This window comes from Schistocerca serialis, chromosome 2 (genome assembly GCF_023864345.2).
Source record: "Schistocerca serialis cubense isolate TAMUIC-IGC-003099 chromosome 2, iqSchSeri2.2, whole genome shotgun sequence".
In the NCBI taxonomy this organism is placed as follows: Eukaryota; Metazoa; Arthropoda; class Insecta; order Orthoptera; family Acrididae; genus Schistocerca; species Schistocerca serialis.
Genome location: NC_064639.1, coordinates 680,509,572 through 680,531,669, shown reverse-complemented (window position 1 = coordinate 680,531,669; position 22,098 = coordinate 680,509,572). Strand labels below are relative to the sequence as shown.

Genomic DNA, 22,098 nt, shown 5'->3' with positions numbered 1-22,098 from the left:
CATTTTTAATCTGATCGATTTGGTTCTCAAGTTTAACCTGTTTTCAGCACAAAATTTACTGGCAGCTTTGACTTCGTCTTTACACTCTTTTTCAGAAGCCTCCACCTTCCAGCTATAGTGATCACAAAGTTTCTTTCTCTCTTCTACACATTTACTACTCATTAATGTTAATTTCTCATTAGTGTTATGTACTACTTTCTTTATCTTTCCATCACTATCTTTAGCTACTTCCTCAACCTTGTTATTTAATTCTGAAAGATTACAGCTGATTACCTGAATCTCCTTTTTAATTTCTTTCTTCAGTTCGTCCTTTAAGCTAGCCATGTTAGTTCTAATACTATCAGTTTTCTTTTTCATCCTATTGTTGTCTTCTTTCATACTGTTTTTCACCGTATTAATGTCTTCCTTCTTACACATACTACTCATAATTTACCTTAACATCGCTTCCAGTCCTTCCAGTTTTTTGTGTGCTGTAAACTTTTGCCCTTGCTGACTTTCGCTACAAGGTTCTTCCTTGATTTCATCCACTTCAGTATTGTTTTCATCCATTTCGCTCAGCTCACCGTACACTGTAGATGACACTTTTAGTATTTCATCTACGATAGGACTTTCATTTCCTTCATTCAAAGCTACATTCATGACTGATTTATAACCACTATCGTCTACAGAATCAGTCTCCTGTTCTCCCTTAACACTGTCTTGTTCATTAAGGCTACTCATTATGTATCACTTAATATAAAACTGCTTTTGCTATGAAATTACCTTATTCTTATTCACTTGTCTGCTGCTAGTGCTGCTGCTGCAGTTTTCATCTCAATCCATCGTCTGCACAGTTGCTACAAGTTGTAATTCTCTTGGTGAGGTGTCTTGTTTGGATGTGTCTACCTGCATGCTGATTGGTTGCTCCTGTACTCAATGGCTGCTTCCATAGAACCTGCTCGCTGATTGGCTGCTGTCATACTGTGGCCATGAAACCCCAGCACTGATGGCTGTAGCATCTACTCCATTTAAATCACTGTAAACTGCCCGAGATCACCGTCACAGTTCGCGAGTCCTAGTTTATTGTGCCCACATAAAATAGTCCTCACCCGGGGCACCATATGTGACATTTGCCTGCTTTATTTCATTGTTGATTGCCCTCACAAGGGAACCTCCCCATCGCACCCCCCTCAGATTTAGTTATAAATTGGCACAGTGGATAGGCCTTGAAAAACTGAACACAGATAAATCAAGAAAACAGGAAGAAGTTGTGTGGAACTATGAAAAAAATAAGCAAAATATACTAACTGAGTAGTCCATGTGCAACATAGGCAACATCACGGACTGTATAAGCTCAGGAGCGCTGTGGTCCCGTGGTTAGCATGAGCAGCCGCGGAACGAGAGCTCCATGGTTCAAGTCTTCCCTCAAGCGAAGTGTTTACTTTCTTTATTTTCGCAACGTTATGGTCTGTCCGTTCGTTCATTGACATCTCTGTTCACTCTAATAAGTTTAGTGTCTGTGTTTTGCGACCGCACCACAAAACCGTGCGATTAGTAGACGAAAGGACGTGCCTCTCCAATGGGAACCGAAAACATTTGGTCGCAAGGTCATAGGTCCACTGATTCCTCCACAGGAAAACACGTCTGATATATTCTATATGACACTCGTGACGGCATGCGCATCACACGACAGGAATATGTTATCGACACACCTATCTTGTACACTTGGCGAATGGGTAAAAAGATTCTTCTGCCTTGCCCGATTTAGGTTTTCTTGTGGATATGATAATCACTCCCAAAAAAGTGATGAAAACATAAGAGTTTGTCACATAAACTGCAAAAAATGAATGCAACAGTTTCACAGTCGCACAGTTTTCCCTGTGCTCTGTCAAAACATATGTTTTTAACGTTTTCAAATTTTTCCGTGTGTAGACCGTCAAATCCTGCATATGTCCAAGCAAATCCGAACATGTCCTGCAATTTTGGAGAGCAAAGTTGATTATGTGTGAGTGCCTGAACTTTGATAATTGTCTGAAAATAAAAAATTAAACTTTTCACTCGAGGGAAGACTTGAACCAAGGACCTCTCGTTCCGCAGCTGCTCACGCTAACCGCAGGACCACGGCGCTCCTGTCCTACATTATCCTTGATGTTGCCTATCTTGCCCATAGACTACTCAGTTTGCATATTTTGCTTATTTTTTTCATAGTTCTACACAACTTCTTCCTGTTTTCTCGATTGATCTGTGTTCAGTTTTTCAAGGCCTATCCACTGTGCCAACTTATAACTAAATCTGAGGGGGGTGCAATGGGGAGGTTCCCTTGTCAGTGTCAACATACTGCATTGTGATACTGGCTGAAAAATGGAGGGGGTGGAGTTTCAACACTGAGTATTTTAAATTATGTAGCCGACAGGTGCACATTTGCGTTTCACAGTTATTTACTTTCACTGTTCACAACCACCCAGTAACACACAGTTATATGGCCAGTGCGCTATTGTTTAACTTTAGGTAAGCCTCATTAATAGTTTTCAGGCAAACATCAACATACTGCTACAATAATTTACTTTTGAACACCTACAAGCAGTAAAAACCTAACCACACATTTCACAGTTCTTGTAGAATACTACTGTATGTATTGAACAGTTGTTTTAACATACAGCCTAATTGTGTTACACTTATTTCACAGTTGAGTTGATGCATTGTTGTTGTTGTAACCAACTTAAGTTTCTTGTCTGAAACTCGGCCATAGACTGACTCTAGCCCAAAAATCAGGTCCTTATATATCTTCACAATAATAGGCACTGAAACTATACATTGTGTGATGTTTAATTTACAAAAATTACAATTGCAACTTAACTCATTCAGTTAACTGCATATATAGAAAATTTCTGTCTCTTTAACAGTTTCTTCTACTATAAGTATTAGGCTTAATTATTTGTTTAAGTCATGAAATTAACAGGTATAATTATGTAAACAATACTTTTTACAAAACTGGTAATTACTCTGGAATTAACTAACTAACTAACTAACTAACTAACTAACTAACTTTGCTCACATGTTTTCGAATGGAACCAAATAGATGTTTTAAGAATACTATTAGTTGTTCCTCCAAATGTTTATAATTAGTACACAATTTATATTTGTCTATAAGTGTGCAATAGAATTTAAGTTATGAGACAATTACTGATTTCACCCTATAATGAAAGTATTAACCAGGAATAGTTGAAATAAATTAGAAAATGAATTACTTACATAAAACTAAGCACAAATTAGATCTGGTGTTACATTTTTTAAAACTGAGGGCCAACCTTTTTCTTCTATGAAAATGCAGATTATACTCGCATATGTTAATTAGTCAGAAATGAAGAAAAAAAAATGAATTTAAGAAGACAGATGGCAAAACGAGAGGGGAAGTAAAAAAGATCTCAGCTTGCTTAGTCACAAGTAATTGAATAATTGTCAGTGGATGATGAGGCATTGTATACAGCTTTTTGACTAGTATAAGTATTTCAAAAATGAGCAAACAGTGACTTAAAACACTACTGGCTACTATTAAATTAGTAATATACTGATAATGTTATGTCTGTAAAGGATTTCAGTTTTGTAATTGTGATGGTGTGCAGTGGAAAGGTATCACTGTTTTCTGACTCAGGAGACATTGCTATTGAAAGGAAACAGCAGCAAAACAAACAGGAATTGAACCAAGGTTCTATTAATGAACAAGCTAACTGTAGTTACGTACAAGAAAACGGGTGCCAGCCTAATTAGACAGTTGTGCCCAGTACTAACTTGATTCATAAAGTAAGTTAACTGTTGGGATTGACTTTACTTGATACTGAACTTCTGTTTTGCAGATAAGATAAAAGCCAGTAGCACAATTTGGTAACTAATGTACCAGTGATTTGACTTGAACTACACATGAGTAGTATTAATGCATTTAAGCAACAACTGGCTGTCAATAACTCTTACTATCTGTGCACTACAGTAGGAAGATAATACTTATTGTTAAATGATTACAAATGATGGAGCACTACTGACTTTTACAAGAGGTTTTTGTTGGTTTAATTATATATAGGAAATTACTGCTATTGAAATAGATATGAAGTAATTGTGTCTTTTTACTGATTGTTATTTGCAGTCTTGTGGAATATTCACTTCCTTATATTATTTTGCTCAAGTGGAACATGTGATTGCTGGATCAAGTATAGTGGGAATATTTGTAGCAAGTTGTTTATACGTGATTGCTGTAATGACATATAAATCTGGCTGAGCTATTAACATGGGGCCCAGAAATCAATCTATCCACAGACTGGAATTGAGGCTGAACAATTTAGTCACTACACAATATGGGAAACACTTGAACTACAGTGAAACCCCACTTTTAAACTTTTCAAGGGACTTCAAAAAAATGGTGTAAAACATGGGAAAATGTAAATTGTGGGAAATAACATTTTAAGTTGTAAAATTTATGTCTAGGATACCCTCTTGCACTTTATGTATGATATGTGTACATAACAGTCATCAAAAGACTTGTTAGGAGCTTGTTTATTATCTAATGAAGGTTTATTATGTAATAAAAACCGCTGATTTAACTGAAACTAATAACTGTCTGAGAAGTAGGAACGTTTGACTCAATTTCATGTGTCATAATTGATGTTTTTTTTAAAGCCTGCAGCTGTCATTCATTGTTTAAATTATGAAATACGGCACTAGTTATGTATTTTTTCATGCTTAGCACAACACGTTTTGAGAAATTTTTCTAGTTTTCAAGTGCAAAGATGTAAATAAGTACTTTTTATGGTGTTTGAATATGTGTTCTTCTGCCTTTCTTGCATTGTAGTCATGTTTTTGAGGTTGTCAGGTACTGTGCCACATCAGGTATGTGGAAAACCACACACACGCCAACTATCACTCACATTGTTTGCTTGTGTAACATCACAAAAAATTTGTACATAAATACTGCACTTGACAATGAGAATAAATTCTCGAAACACCTTTTGCTCAGCATGAATAGAACATGTAACCAGCGCTGTGTTTAAACTAAAAACATTTGAGCAACACAAAGTGAATGATGGTGTCACCTAGCGCTCCACGTGGCATGACACCAGAACATGCTAAATACAGTTCGGCAAAGGTGTCACGATGATCACAACGATCCAAAACTGTGTTTGCGCAGTAGAGACAGTTTGGAAATGGTTGTGATTGGTCATGGTATCTTCATTCGAACAAACCTAATTACTCACATCAGCCAACATGCCAAGTAGAGCTTGGCAATGGTGGGAGATACGGCACGAATTGTTCCAACTTTTACGTGTTTACCAGTTCAAATCAGCTGAGTAGAGTGCCCTAGTGTCAAGAAACTTAAAAATCTTCTCTTAGTAATTGTACTATGATGAAACTTTAATTGTCCGTTTATGAAAACTACACGTAGTATTTCAAAACTTATACTCACTAAATAATTATGTAGTTTACAACTCTAAGAAGTTTAAATTAGGATGCTTGGATTTATTGTAACACTTGGGATAGGGCCTTGTCTAGGTAAATACCTAAGGATAAAATACGGTGGCTCAACACACAGTTTACAGAACACAAAATTATTATTGAAAATGAAACCACATAACTGGTCCATGCAATGATACAATACTGAAGGTGGTGGCAGCATCAATCTCCTGTGCTACATGAGGCTGCGTTCACACTGCCGGCTGGGCCGAGCCGAGCCTGGCCGGGCCACCGCCCGCTTTGATATCAAACACATGGTTTTGAATTGTGGTGTTCACACTGGCAGCTGGGCCGCGCCGACACGATGTGAGCCTCCCAGAGCCGAGCCGGCGACATCCCGAGTGTTTAATATTGCCGGCACGAGCCGACCGCAGGCGCGAGCCTGCAGAGCAACACTACAGCTTCTGCAGTACACGCACCACACGTCTCCCTTCTGCTTTCATCACAAGTGTGACTGCACATGTCTTTTATTTTAAGATGTTACCTCACATTTCACAATTATAATGATACATGCGAAATTACTTTTATTTCATTTATTTAATCTATCGTATTTACATGCATTTACAACAATAGCTTGCCAGTGATCGCGGCATTGCCGCCACTGAATAGTTCGCATTTACTTGTAAACGGAGACAGATATGAGTGTCACTGAGGGACGGAAATGTGTCCCTACCAGATGACAATGCATTGTAAAGTCATGCTGTGGCATGTTACTATAAGCTGTTGTCTGTGACATCTTTTTGCGATGTTCTTACTTTAATGAATGCAGAATAACATATACATGACATTAACTTGTGTCCATCAATTTGGTATCAGAAATTTGGCTAGTATGACAGTAATGATGCAGTTTCCAGATTATGGAACGAAGTAACCAAGGAGTGTGTTTCAGATAGTACACACAAATATAAATTATTTTCCTTTATAATTTTATTTGTTTTATTTACAATGAATTGAGATACACAAAAATACAGTAAATAGCTAAGTACTTTCAATTCCAAAATTTATTTTTGAAAGGTTTTTTTAATCAAGTTGCATTTTTAACAAAATATTCAACAGAAGTGTTCCTGACAGTTTTCGAACATAATGTGGAATTTCTGTTGAATGTGGCACCAGCTGTCTGCATATCGGCATTGTTACAAAACTTTTCAGCTTCAACATTGCATCCTTCTCTGTCAATGACAATATTATGAAGTAGACAAATGCACTTGACTGTGTGATCAGCTACGTCAATGGATGTTTCAGTTTCCTTCCTCAGTAGTCTCCATTTATTGATCATTATACCAAATGTACATTCAACAACTTTTCTTGCTCTGGAATGCATATCATTGTATAGAATCTTCTCGTTGTCTAGATTTCTGTGAGGAAAAGGTCTCATCAAATTCGCTAATAAGGGGTAATCTTCATCTCCCAAAATGACGTACGGTAGTTACTGACACATTCCTTCAAGCCTTGTTGGTGGCGGTAATAACAGCTCCCCATTTCTTATATAACATACTTTCTTTAAACACGCCTGCATCAGACTGTTTACCGTGGGCACCAACATCTACAGCTATAAATTTGTAATTTGCATCAGCAACTGCTTGGAGTACAATCGAATAATACTGTTTGTAATTGTAAAACATGCTGCCAGAAAATTTAGGACATTGGACATGTATGTGCTTCCCGTCTATACCTCCAACACAGTTTGCAAATCCCCACCTCATATGCATTTCACTGGCAATTTCTTTAAATCGAGAAACAATTCACGTTGGTAAATGAATGGGAGCGAGTGATTCCCATATGGCCATACAAACGTCTTTCACCTCCACTGATACGGTGGATACTCCTAATCGGAATGACGACGCTAGTGCATGAAAGGAGATGCCAGTGGACAGATACCTGAGTTTGAGGCTATGCTGAATCTGCACATTTTCTTTCAGTTACAGTAGAAAAATCGAAACGGCAGCACCTTACAGAAAACGATGACTTAATCATTTCGTCGTCAAATGATCCAGCAAAGCGTTGATTGAAACACTGTCCCACTCAGCCTTGGTTTCATTGCATTCATTTCCTAAAATAGACTACTTGTAAGAGCTATCCACAGATCTTTCTAAGTGGAGATAGGGTCGATCTAAAGAATGTAATTATTTACAGATTGCGGTACTACACTTACGTGAACTGCAAAATTGATAATACAAAAAAATGAACTTTTTGCGCCTTAGTCAAACTTAGACATAGAAATATCTGTAAATGTATTTTATCATATGCAACTAGAAAGAAATCATGTAGAATGTTGCAAGCTTTTATTACAATGCATCAGGAGCAAGATCTCATCTTAGATTAATATACTCTTATCTTTTAGTTCGAAATACTAAATGTACATTAGGCTAATTGTAGGATGTTGATGACAAATAATTGTTTGTCTTTTGTGATGCAACATTTGGCCAATTATAAAAGCATAGCAGATGATTGTCCAGTAGCCGAGGGAAAAATTCTTATACATTTGGATTTATCTAGACAATGAGACCATTAAAATAATACGAGGGACCGACACTAGGTCTGCGCTGATCACTAGTAATTAGTTTTCTTCTGTCCTGCAACATATGACTGCACTAAACCAAGCTGGAACGGCGGGAACTCCGTGGCTTGCAGACGCGGCACTGACGCCACTGAATAGCTCGCATTACTTGTGACCAGATACAGATATCAGTATCATTATTATTTCAAAAACTTTTTGGTACTTTTAGCTACATTTCATTCCCAACAATGTATGGTCTAAAACTGATCTAACAGTAAGCTACCCGCTACATAACTTTTTCACTACAAGATTTGTAAATCAAGTGCACAACGTTGACAAATAGCATCATTTCACAATGACTGTTAAAAAATATGGAAAGATAAATGATTCAATACGAAGCTAAGATGTTACACTACCACTTTTACAAAAATCAGATTTTTTAGCCGCATACTTTCTTCAAAATCATTTGGGAAGCGCTATGAAACCAACAAATCATACGAAACAAAAAGAAGACTTTTTCTTTTTTCACGACGTAAGTAATGCTTTTAAGGAAAAAATAAGTTCATAAAGCGATGTGGCGAAGTCTTATATACCGCTAAGAATTTTTAAAACATGAAAATCGGAGAAGTGGATTTTCCCCCATTTCGCTGTCCCGGCTCGGCGCGGCGCGCAATGTGAATGCACTACACGTTGGCCTGAGCGGGCTAGGCACGAGCCGAGCCAGTACATGTCATCCCGGCCCGGCCCAGCCAGCAGTGTGAACGCAGCCTGAGAGAGAGAGAGAGAGAGAGAGAGAGAGAGAGAGAGAGAGAGAGAGAGAGAATTATCATCTTAGTGCCAGTTTTTCATAATACAGAGCTAACCAAGGTATGCAATGAATAATAAGCTGGATTACTTCTGCATCCAAGGCTGTATTATGTAATCTTGCAGTTCTTCTTGCCTCTTTCAGTTCACAAGGTGTGCACTCTTTACCTGCTAGCCACCGACTGACTCTTGTCTCATAGGAGCTTTGCAGTTTGACCGCCAGATCCACCTTTTCTATTCCCGCCAAGCCAGTTCCATTGCGGAGGGACTTCCCTCAAAGTTTTACATGATTACAAACCTTTCCCTATGCGTGAACCAGTATTACAATTAAAGTTTTAACTTTCACATTCTCTTGCAGCACATTATTTTTGGAAATTACATCCATAGATTAATTACAGTTATATAAATTGTCATAAACAAAGAATAAAACATTTACATGGATGTTACATCAGGGAGCTTGGTTATACAAAAGCCACATAAAGTTCAAGGTGTACAACTTTGCTTCCGCCGTTTTTTCCCCAACATTTGAGGCTTTAATGAAACAAATTGGTTACACATGTATCATTCAAAGTATTTTCCATCGCTGACCACTACTTTCTCCCATCTTTCGGGCAGTGGACAAATCCCGCATCGCAAAAATTATTCATCTATTGAAGCGATCCACGAATCGATCCAATTCTTGACTTCTTCATGAGATCGGAAGTGTGGGTTAGCCAGGCCATGCGCCATTGATCTAAACAGGTGATAGTCAGAGGGAGTAATGTCTGGAGAATACGGCGGGTGGGGTAGACTTCCCATTTTAACGTTTCCAAGTACATTCTCACATATTTTGCAACGTGGTGTCAAGTGGTGTTGTACTGCAAAATCACTTTATCATGCCTCTCGCTGTATTGCGGCCATCTGTCTTTAAATGCTCTGCTCAGACGCATTAATTGCGTTCGATAATGAGTGCCTGTGATTGTTTCATTTGGTTTTAACACACAGTACATGACGCTGAGCTGGTCCCACCAAATGCAGACATGATCTTGGAGCTGTGAATATTCGGTTTGGCCATCGACATGGAAGCAAGGCCGGGATATCCCTATGATTTTTTGCGTTACACACACACACACACACACACACACACACACACACACACACACACACACACACACACACACAAATGCTGTTCAACGTCTCTTGGTTCCAGCTCACACAGAACTAAAGTCCATTCTTTCTGCATTATGCCCAAAGCCTTGAGACAATTTGAAATGGCTTGCTGTGTCACTCCCACTAATCGTGCCAATTCTTCTTGAGTTTGGTGCGAGTCTTCACTCAGCAATGTCTCCAATTCTGCATCTTCAAAAACCTTCTCTCTTCTACCACTATGCTGGTCTACAACATTAAAATCACCATTCTTGAAGTGTTGAAACCATTCAAGAAACATTCTTGCACTAATAGCATACTTACCATACATACTAGAGAGCATTTGGTGAGACTTGGCCGCTGTTTCCTTCATATTGAAATAAAACAGTAACACCTCCCGCAAATGACGAGAATTTGGTCCGTAAACTGACATTTTCAATCAAGAACAACTTTATGATGCATGCAAATTGACTAACGTTTGAGTGAGGTTATATTGACTGAGATCCAAGCTAACTGCCTGATGTCTGCAATCTGTTTCTTTCAACCACTACCTACAGTTGTCAGCACCTATTGGCAAACGGCAGAAGTAAAGTTGTACACCTTATAAAAACAGACAAGGAAGTTAGATAAGACCATCATAGGTAGTATCAACAATAGTGTTACAGACTGATGATACCAACTGTTCTGGTCGGGCTTTGACTGGCATCACAAAGAGAAAACATTCAGAAACAGAGATATCTAACTCTGAAAGATCATAGATGGGCAATCTAAGAACAGGTCATAGTACATTTGAATGTATTTTGTTAGAAGAATTGAACACCAGAGGTACTGCACTGAAGTATGTGCCACAACTGCTTCAAGATGATTAGAAGTAGCATCACTTGAAAGTCTTCACGGAACTTAAAGGCTGCTTTTGAATTTTCTTTGAAGTTTTAACATTGGTGACAAAAGTTGGGCTGAAGCTAAGCAGCAATTGTCTCAGTGGAAGATTTCTTATTCATTTTGGCCAGAAAAAGCTTGACAAGTCAACACTAACATTAAATCATTGTTGCTCTGTTTTATTTTTTTATTTCTTCTTCTTGACTGGAGGAGACGGATGATAAATATCCATAGAAAAATCGTATGAATGGCTGAAGTATCTTTTAATTTTGCCTGCCTGCACCTTAACATGTAGGTAGTGATCTATCTTTTCCTTGGTTAAAAATAAGATGATAATTATTCCACACCTGCCATACTTACAGGACTTAGCTCTGTGTTACTTCTTCCTCTACCCACGGTGAAAATCAAGTAGAAGGAGCTAAGATATACAGTAGGAGACATTCAGGCTGAAATGCACTGGGTACTTAACACCTTAACAAAGTAACAATTCCAGGACCCTTTTTGAAAATGGTAGAAACATTGGAATCAGTGTATTCACTCACTAAGGAACTACTTTGGTATGCAGAATAAGATCTGGGTAAAACATAATTTTAAGTAATATATTTTGATATCTTCTGGATACCGCCTTGTATTTGGTTCACAAGAATTGTTTGTGATAAATCCCTTGAGGGCTCTTACCTGATTACTGATTAGGAGTTATGACTCAGTGGGAGAATGAGAGACTAGAGATTGAAAATAACAAATTCAGACAGATGAAGCCTACAGTTGTGCAATGTCGAACATCATTTCTGTCACAGATAGAAAGAACTGGGTTTAAAATGAATGAATGAGAATAGGGTACTTTCCTCTGGGGCGCACGCGCGCACGCACACACACACACACACACACACACACACACACACACACACACACACACACACACACACACACACCTACCTCTAGGAGGAAACACCAGTATGTGCTGCTTGTGGCATTGCAATGTCAGTGTGTCACATCTTGCTAGGATATATTTTGTATTCTAACAAAAGGGTAGCAGTGTTTGTTAATAACTATTTGTCCTCTGTTTTAAATAACAATGAGACAAGTGTAGAAAAGGTTTAAAGATTGTGCGCGTTATCAGGATTCCTGCCCAAATTAATGGGTAGATTATTTTAATGTATCTCAGAGTGGGTGATTCATCTGTTTCTAATCAGTGATCAACTCTGACAAGATTGTCTGAATCAGTTTCAAAGTTTTGACTGCATGTCCATTTCTATTTCAATAGGACATGTTCTGAGACATCGAGGGATTACCAATTTAGTATTGGAGGGCAGCGTGGAGGGTAAAAATTGTAGGAGACCAAGAGATGAATACACTAAGCAGATTCAGAAGGATGTAGGCTGCAGTAGGTACTGGGAGATGAAGAAGCTTGCACAGGATAGAGTAGCATGGAGAGAGCTGCATCAAACCAGTCTCAGAACTGAAGACAACAACAACAACATATTGTGAACTGTGACTGGTTTTTATTGAAGTACTTTTAAGATTTATGTATTTCTGTTACCCAAATTTTACTTATTCTCACAGTAGCTCACACTGTCCTTTTTTTTTTTTAAATTGGTCAGCCAGCCACATGTACTAGGGAATAAGTTTTAGCGGTTTCTTCAGATGATTCTCATTTTATTTGATATCGTACATCCTGACTATATTATAGACGTATTTAAGTGTGAGGAAAAGCTGTGAACATGCACGTGAACATACTCACTCCAATGTATGATGATGTTATCGATTTTAATATGTTGATAAGCAAATGTGGTCTGTGTTGTCATTGTCAGTCAGTCTTTAAAGTGTCTGATATTTGACTGTGTGGCGTTTTTACAAGAAAACTGCTAATGAGGAAAATCCTTGGTTCAGCAAAAGTGCTGCTAGTTGCCTTTGAGTGGCCTGAAATGAATATCATCCTGTTTGTGATGAAAATATTCTATTGGGTCACATTTGCAACACAGAAGCTGATTTTTTTCATCTATAGAGACAATTATTTCCTTATATATATTTTTTTATAGTTCATGAAGTAAGACACTGCAGCGAATTTAATATAAGGTTACCTGTGGGTAATGAAAATATGTGTGCAGTTTTCAGCAGCAGATTCACATACTCCGCTAATACAGTAGAAGGTAAAGATATTCTTCCTAATACCAACAAAGTGACAGAAATTATGTAATTGATTGTAATTAAAAGCACATAATGGTAAATTGTTTACATATACCACTATGTAATGTTAAATGTAGAAAATCAGTACTGAGTTGAAGTTCATGCAAGGAAAGTCGTTATAGTAAAGAGACAGCTAAGGGACCTTATAACTCCTCTTTTCAAGATCAAGATAGAGATTTAGAGCTACCCAGTGCTTTGTAACTGTATTTATATTTAGCACAAACATAGGAATACACAATGTCTCACAGCATTGAGTAATATTACAGCACACTTCTTTCTTAAAAATCAGCATTTGTTTTGCATGCCTCTATGCGCAGTGGTAACTGAATGAATTACTCTTAAGTTCAACTTCACATTTTTCTTCAGTTTATTAGTGGGTAATGCTCACCATGTCTGTAGCAGTTGATAAGCCACATGTGCAGTGATAACTTCAGGGAGCTCAGTCTTCATTGTCTTGGAATATGTTTGGCAAACTGGTGTTTCTGGGCTTGATACTGGTAGACACCACCAGTTCTCTGTAACTGCATGCTTCAATAACCACCATATGGCAAGGTGGTGGAATGTTGTATGTCATAGGGCTCAAATTCTCACATCCTGAGGATTATACAGACCTCAGTCTTCAGGTGTACTACATATCAATGGGTTGGGTGGCTGTCGTAGTGAAACAGCTGTTAGTGGGCGATCTCAGGGTAATGAGTCGTATTTCACTTGTATTGGATTTAACCAGGCAAATGGGACTCTGCTAGGTGTACCCTTATTTCTTCTGCAGTTTATAGTTTGCATATGGATACTACAAACACTCTGCAGTTGGGGTGGTATGTTGAGTAGTAATCACACCCTTATAACTAAGAGGCCTAGTTCACCTAAGTCTGTCATAATTAACTGATAATATAGTTTAAACAATGTATTCAGTGTAATTAAACATGTAGAAGATAGATTAGACTGGCACCCTTCTACATATAGAAAGTGTTGGAGGTACTTGTAGGTCATTGAAATCAGCCAAGAAACACTGGAATGTTGCACTCATGATACATACAGCAAGAACTGCATAAGTAGGCAAGCTGCTAAATGCCAAGTCAGTAAATATGGTATAGTTACAGCCTTGTTAACCTGTAACATTCACACACAACTTTCCCTAACTCAGTGTTCCTCCTTCAGCAATTGCTCCTGTTTTCAAACCTGCCTCATGCATCCACTGACAACCATCTTCTCCAGCCCTACCAGTAGGAACATATAAAACATTATTTAAAGGTAGGGCAAATGTGAAACTAATCAATTATTTATTATCTGGTGTGTGACTGTAAGGATGACTGCCATGAAATAAACAGAATGTATAAATGCACACAAACTGTTCACTACGGGCAAGTTCATTACCCAGATGCTGAGCATGATCTGCATTGTGACTGAAGATCTGAGTGCCTCCAACACCACAACAGCCATTTACATCTTATGATTTGTCACTAATTTATGTGAACTCTGGACATGGAACTAATTCTCCAGTGTATCTCCTCATCCTGTTACCCTCAGTGACAATCTCAATTATCCCGTCAGCGCGCTCATGGGCACACACAAGTAGTGTAAGCTACCCACCAGGCAGTCCTGTTATTACACATTTTCTTTTGTATGTTTGTAATTTATCCACCCGTGTCCCTTTCACAACTTGGATGCCTTTTAGACAACCTGTCCCTCATTCCTCCTGTAAGAAAGGACATGTCGCTCAGAATGTTGGGAGTGCCATTACCCCTCCCTCCACCCTCCTCCCATTATTCCATAGTGTGAGTTGCAATTTGTTAATGCAGGAACATTTCATCACAAAGAAGTACATCAGAAACTCCTATTTTGTTCTTGTCATCATCAAACACTAAGTACATTATGTGTGTAACTTTTGGCCACTATGCACAAATTCTCGCCCCCCCCCCCCCCCCCCCCCCCCAGTTTTGAATACGTATTTTTTATTTAAAAAATGTTTTTTCTTTTACAGAAACTTCAGATTGATTTTTGCACTCTTGATGAAATTGTAGACAATGTCAGTAATAACATACCTCCAATTTTTAAGGTAAAATATTTCATTCTTTCCCTCTAATATAATAGATAATAAGTGAACTGGGTAATGATATGTTCTTTAAGTCAATCTTGTAAGAAATTAATATAAGGAATTAAATTTTCCTTAAGGCATACGAGTCTCAACTTCATCTTTGATAATGGTAGAAGCTGAAGAAATGAATTAAAATTTGTGCCACAGCTGGGACTTGAAACCCTGTTTCCTGCTTATGACTAGCATATCTGCCTAGCAAGTAGGAGACCCTTGTTAAAGTCCTATTCGTGGCACAAATTTTAATTCATTTCTTCAGTGTAATCATTATCATTCATGTATGTACTATGAAATCTTATTCATTTTTTTTATTTTTGTTACTGTTGTCTACATGCAATAAAAAGTAAACTACTCTGATAATGACAGAAATATCTCACTTTAAAGTAATTTACCTCATAAAAGGTATATCAGTAATGTCAATTCAGTAATTTTCTGCATCACATATTGATTTTTCTTGAGCTGGGCAGGTTGTGATCACTTGATAATATACAGTCTGCCTGGCAGAAAAAAAAATTAAGAACACAGTCACCATCAAGATGCAGAAAATTTTAATTACACTAATTAATGGTAAAATAATTGAAAATAACAGGTTTAAAGAGCTAGTACATCTAATGGCAAGAACTCCTTATAAGAAAAATAAAATAGAGAATGTATGATGATAAATGAAGTCACAAAATACAAAAATAAAGAACAACTTTGTATTTTTAACTTCACACATCAAAGATAGAACTTATAAATAGGAAATAAACTGATCCAGTAATGAAACTCTTCCATTACAGAAAGCAGTGTGTAACAGGATCTACAGTATCTCATTTAAGGTAGAACCATTGCTGTCACATTCAGTTATGGAAGAATTGATGACAGAGGCCTCTGTTTACTACTTATTATTTATTACAGTAACTCTTAGACAAGGGACAATGCAGCATATCACTCACCAGTCCAATTACCAATAATGCATAAAATTATAATGTGGACAGTAATGCTGTGCAGAACTGTCATTATTTTCACATTATTCTGTTGAGAACCTTTCTATACTATAAATCGAAAGGCAGTGATATACGACAGACATAGCAATACCATCACTGGACAAATTTTACATGGTACGAAACTACTGGATTAATAGGTCATAGTATATTGTATTGTAGGAGGTCTTGTGCTAGGGTAACAGACTCCTAACATAATAGTGTGAAATATTCACAATATTCATAACTTTGAAAGTGTCATATTTAATTGGTAATCATATCATGGGATTCTGTCTTTAATACCTGCTAATTGGCAAAAACAATTATTATGGTTCTAAGAAAATGTTTTCTGTGCAGGTGAGAATGAAAGACTGTCTGTGTGTGTTGACCCGATAACTCTGATTACAAACATAACATTAGTGCCGCGGCACAAGTTGTCTAGTAGTCCTTTTTGTCAACACATACTAATAGTACCAGGGTGAATTAGATATCATTAGAAAGGTTTTTAACTGACTTCTGACATTGCACACTGATTATTGCCCTAAAACTTACTATTTGTGGAAAATTTTAATGTAAGAGACTTATTAACTATTGCATACAAAAGGGCATCATACCTATTTTTTACATAGCTAACTTATTAATCATGAAAAGAGACTTACTTTTCTCATTCTTTTATTCTAAATATAATTTTATTTGTTTCAAAGTATCCAGTGTTGTCGTAGGTAATAACTGTGACCACTGGGGTGGTCCATTTTCTGTGCCCATTGTACAAGTTGATTTTTCCGTATGAATACACTTTCCAATGACAGACAGATTTGTCATTGTCACCTTGAATTGTGATTTACCTATTGCTAGACTGTGACCTAACATAATTACATAAAGTATGAAGTGCCATTAGAATCTCAAAATACAGTTAGAGCTTATTGTGGCCTTGGTGACATACCAGGTAAGAACCGAGCACTAAGTATTAATCGATACATTTCACATTTATGTACTTCTTTGTATTTTATGTTCATATTTGTCATTAAACTTCTCTTCAACAACAGGTAAATGTAATTATTACGCTTAGATATTAGAAATTACAAGCAATAATGCAAGGAAATCTATATACAAGGGTGTATCATAAATTCATGATGATTATTTCATGTCGTTCGGGTCATTTTTAAAGAAGTTTCTTCTTGATACAGCCACCCTGTCCCAGATTCCCACAGCTACCATGTCCCAACAACTACACTTGTCCCAAATAATTTCATTATTTAAAACTGTAAAAGTGGCAAAGTTTCGCATGGATCCCCTGGTTTCATTGTATTCTTGATTTATTGCATTCCCTCCTTCATTAACAATTTCCTGTGCTGCAATAAGCATAATAACTGTTACGTTAAATCCATAATAACTGTTACATTAAATCCATAAATCATATTGGCATAGTCCATATCAGTTCAGGCAGGCTAGGAAAAATCGTAGCTTCATAGTCTCGGATGTTATTGAATTTAGCATATGTTAAAATGGACTAAGTAAAGAACACCTACATCATTTGTCTTCTCCAAAAAAATTTGTGCTCAGAGATACAGTGTGTGGTCAGTTTTGCTGTATTGTATTCATCCATAGCTTTAGTAATTTCTCTGCACTTTCTTGATGCATAGAGCTTATGAATCGACGTCACTGACCACATTTTCTTAACAGGACTATCGCCTAACTCTGTAGTTGACTGATTCAGGGTGTTTAATTTTTCCTCTGTTGATGCAAAATATGCATCATTTGCACCATGGGAGGCTTCACCTTGTTCAGATACATTTTTATGTCAAAACATTTAGAATACAAAAAGTTGCTATTGGTAACATCTTCACTTTGAAACAGTCTTCAAATGACAACATTTATATCCAAACTGAACAAAGTCTGTTTTTTTGTCTTATATATTACTCTTATATTTGAGTCGTTTTCAGAAAATACACTGCAACTGCAACTGTGTCAACTGGCAAATAACTGCAACAAAGACAATAGAAATAAACATTATAAAAAATAAATTAGTAAGAAACAATTTCATTGAACACATACATAGCTGGCCAGAGTGGCCGAGCGGTTCTAGGCACTACAGTCTGGAACCGCGCGACCACTACGGTCGCAGGTTCGAATCCTGCCTCGGGCATGGATGTGTGTGATGCCCTTAGGTTAGTTAGGTTTAAGTAGTTCTAAGTTCTAGGGGACTGATGACCTCCGAAGTCAAGTCCCATAGTGCTCAGAGCCATTTGAAGACATACATTACCCTTGAAAGTTAAAAAAAGATTTTATAAAAATAAAACCTGCCCAACGTAAATGTAGAGGCTCTCCTTTATAGAGAATAAAGTACTATAGAAAAAATACCTATCTTTTCTGGATTGGCATTTTTGAAAAAAAAATTCTGTAAATTTCAAAAGGTGACAGTAAAAGAACTTTGACACGTATGTCCAAAAGGAGGATACCATTGTAATCATAAAACAATTACCTTTCCAATAAACCAAACTCTAACAAAACTCTAGAACTGTTACAGAGACACATTTTTAAAAAAATTTCAGAAATTCGCATTTTCAAAATAATGCTCGCAGAGTCATCTTTGGAGGCCTGTATCTTGGGGAGCTACAAAAAAATACTTCTTTCTTATTTACTTCTGAATTTTAACATACACTAAATTCAATAACATCAGACAGATTATGCCTATCGGAAACTTTTGTTTCATTGTAGTGGGACACTTGCTGAATCAGTGATAGCGGAATTAATAGAAGATAATCACTGGATCTTATTCAGCATACACAGTAGAGATTTATAAAACTTGATAAGTTCTAGTACTGCATTCTTAAGTACTACTTCTGTAACTGATTTCTCACGTTGACTATAAATGCTTTACTCTTACCATTTCCTCATTTGTTGTTGACTATAATATCTCTGAATGACTTGAGAGTGAATAAAGTAGAAATAGACAATGTGCAGCAGAAGTTACAGATGTGAATGATTCGCTTCTCTATGATTATTGGCTTATTCTGACATTTTACAAAGCTGTTTTATGACGTCAGTTGTCTTTGTATTACTATTACTTTCATTCTTTCTCATTAGGGGCAAGACTAGGCCTGTGAAGAGCACCCCCTCTGTTGGACCACATGCTCAAATAATTTACATTGAGGTGACAAAAGTCATGGGACAGCGATACTCACGTATACAGATGGCAGTAATATCATCTGCACAAGGTATAACAGGGCTGTGCATTGGCTGAGCTGTTGTTTGTACTCAGGTGATTGTCCTGGAAAGGTTTCTGACATAATTATGGCTGCACGATGGCAGTTAACAGAATTTGCATGTAGAATGGTAGTTGCATCTAGATGCATGGGACATTCCATTTCGAAAATTGTTAGGGAATTCAGTATTCTGAGATCCACAACATCAAGAGTGTGCTGAGAATACCAAATTTCAGGCATTAGCTCTCACCACAAATGATGCAGTGGCCAACAGGCTTCACTTAACAGTTGTCAGTGCTAACAGCTTGAGTTGACAGTGCTAACAGACATGCAACACTGTGTGAAAAAAAACTGCAGAAATCAATGAGGGACGTACGTCAAACATATCTGTTAGGAAAGTGTGGTGAAATTTGGCATTAATGGGCTGTGGCAGCAGATCACCGACATGAGTGCCTCAGCAACTCTCCTAGGCTCATGACCATATCGGCTGGATCCTGTAAAATCGCGGCCTTGTCAGATGAATCCCTATTTCTGTTGGTAAGAGTTGATGGTAGGGCTCAAGTGTGGTGCACCCTGCATGCAGACATGGATGCAAGTTGTCAACAAGCCACTGTGCAAGCTCGTGGTGGCTCGAAAATGGTGTGGGCTGTGTGTTTATATGGAATGAAGAAATCATTGACTGGAAATGGTTATGTTCAGCTACTTGGAGACCAGCTCCAGCAGTTCACTGACTTCGTTCCCAAAAAGCAATGGAATTTTTATGGATCACAGTGCGCCATGTCACTGGGCCACAATTGTTTGTGATTGGTTGGAAAAATGTTCAGGACAAGTAAAGCAAATGATTTGGCCACCCAGATTGCCTGACATGAATCCCATCGAACATTTATAGGACATAATCCAGGGTGTATATGACCCGGGACAACCGGGAGATCTGGGAATTTTTTCATCCGGGAGAAAACAGGGAAAAACCCAGGATTTTTTTAGAATTCTGGGAATTTTTCATTGTTTTAGTTTTCAGTTAATTTTGTGTAATTTTGACTGGTAAGAACCGATAATGTAACAAAGGATATTGCTGCATCTTGCTACTGCAGAATAATACGACAGCAACAAAATGTGAAAGAGAGAATAAAACTTAAACTGCAAAGGAAATGCGCCACATAAAAAACCACAGTGCTCATACAAGCGTTTGCCAACAGCAAAATGTGTCGAAGACTATGCAATGCTCTGTGACTACATATTACCTCCGATGAGCGTGACGTCATAACTGTTTACATTAGTTTCATGTAAGCAGTTACGAGCGGGATATTATGCATGTGTGTTTGGGTCGTGTATGAGTAGTACCTCCTTCCGCTTCTGGCTACAGAAATGTCGTTGTTGGTTGTGTACGCAGCAAACCGGGGTATCTGAACTGGGCGGCTATTTCGGTGGTGAGAGGGGGCAAATTCGTATTCTTGAGGGGGGGGGGGGGGAAGCTTGTTTCACAAAGCGCCTAGCATCTAGTGCACGTTAGTCTATCGGTTATTCAAATGATTTTGAAACGCATCCCTGTTGCTTTTTGAACACATTCTAAGTTGATTTCTGAATGAATCATAAGTTGATTTTTGAATGTGTGCATAGTGTACGTGATGTCCATGCCAGGGGAATCCTCGTCGCATCTAGAAATAAACTTTCCTGCATAAAAAGGGGATGGGGCTATAATAGCTAAGCGGAATAAACCTGAACGGGTGAATGCCGTTTGTTTATGTGATTGATTGGCTATGCAAATGATTGTTATAATTACTAGCTAAGTGCGTAGATTCAGACTACCAGAGTGGAAATAAATGACTAACAGGAATAAGAGGTTAGAAAGATTACGTATTATCTTCTCGGTGTATCCAAGAAAATGAAATTTTGACAGAAAATTTTTAGCCAGATCGCTACAGTAGAAAGGGCATGTTGAACATTTCCCAGCTAGCAGGCACTTAAGTTCTATTCTGGGAGTAGCGCGGAAAAAGCGCTATACGAACACATAACTCCTAACCGGAGAATGAGCTTTGACAGTGATAGGAATAGTTACAGAATTAGTGATGGGAAGGTAGTTTGTTAGAACGAGGAAGGAGAAGAAATGGGGACATCACACAAATTATAGAATAATATGACGATTCCAAATTTATACAAAAATTGCGTACTACAACTACTTTTCGATCTCATACTTCCAAAACTGGAGCGTATGAATGAAATGTGGAACTATTTCCTAACATAAAGCTTTTTTTCTTGTAGTAGCCCAAATAGGCATTTCATATTGGTACTTCGTGAATTATATCCTGTCGTATTATAAAAATGACCATTATTACCAAAACAGTCTTGCTTATTAGGTGTGTATTACAGTTGCTGCAATATTAGGAAGGCCTGTTTTCTTTTGTCTAGCAGATAGAAATAGACGTAATCAGATCGAGGAACCACACCAGTCTTGGGTACTATTTGTATTAACAGCTTTTTCAGTATTAGACAACGACATTTAGATTTTTCATGTAGCAAAACGTTTGACGAACTTTGATGAGATAATAGATTCTTTCGCAGAAAGGAAATCGCACCATGTAAAGCTGTAGCAAGATTAGAGAGAAAAAAAAACACACACACTAGGACTTAAGGATTGAAGAAATGTGTACTGTCTTGCTCGGCCGGGAGCAGGAGAGGCACCACAGGACATTTTAATTTCCGCCTTCCTGAATATAGTTTGATGGCACCCATTACAAAATATACACATTTGAGTTCCACAGTGCGAAGTACAGTGACGTGCGGTAGAAGAATGCTATATGAAGAGCGTGTTACTGCACTTTGGCACACTTAACACCAAATAACACTTCTTACGTTTCCTCGAAGTTAAAT

General features: G+C 37.6%; 1 protein-coding gene across 4 annotated transcripts in view; it reads left to right on the top strand.

Moving 5' to 3' along the window:
• LOC126457793 (spindle and kinetochore-associated protein 1-like) overlaps nt 1-22,098 on the top strand; it is a 108,323-nt gene that overhangs the window by 51,379 nt on the left and 34,846 nt on the right. For all 4 annotated transcript variants that reach the window (XM_050094382.1, XM_050094381.1, XM_050094384.1 and 1 more), the window contains exon 3: nt 14,952-15,026. In XM_050094382.1, coding sequence (XP_049950339.1) covers nt 14,952-15,026 — 75 coding nt within the window. The remainder of the gene's footprint in view (nt 1-14,951; nt 15,027-22,098) is intronic.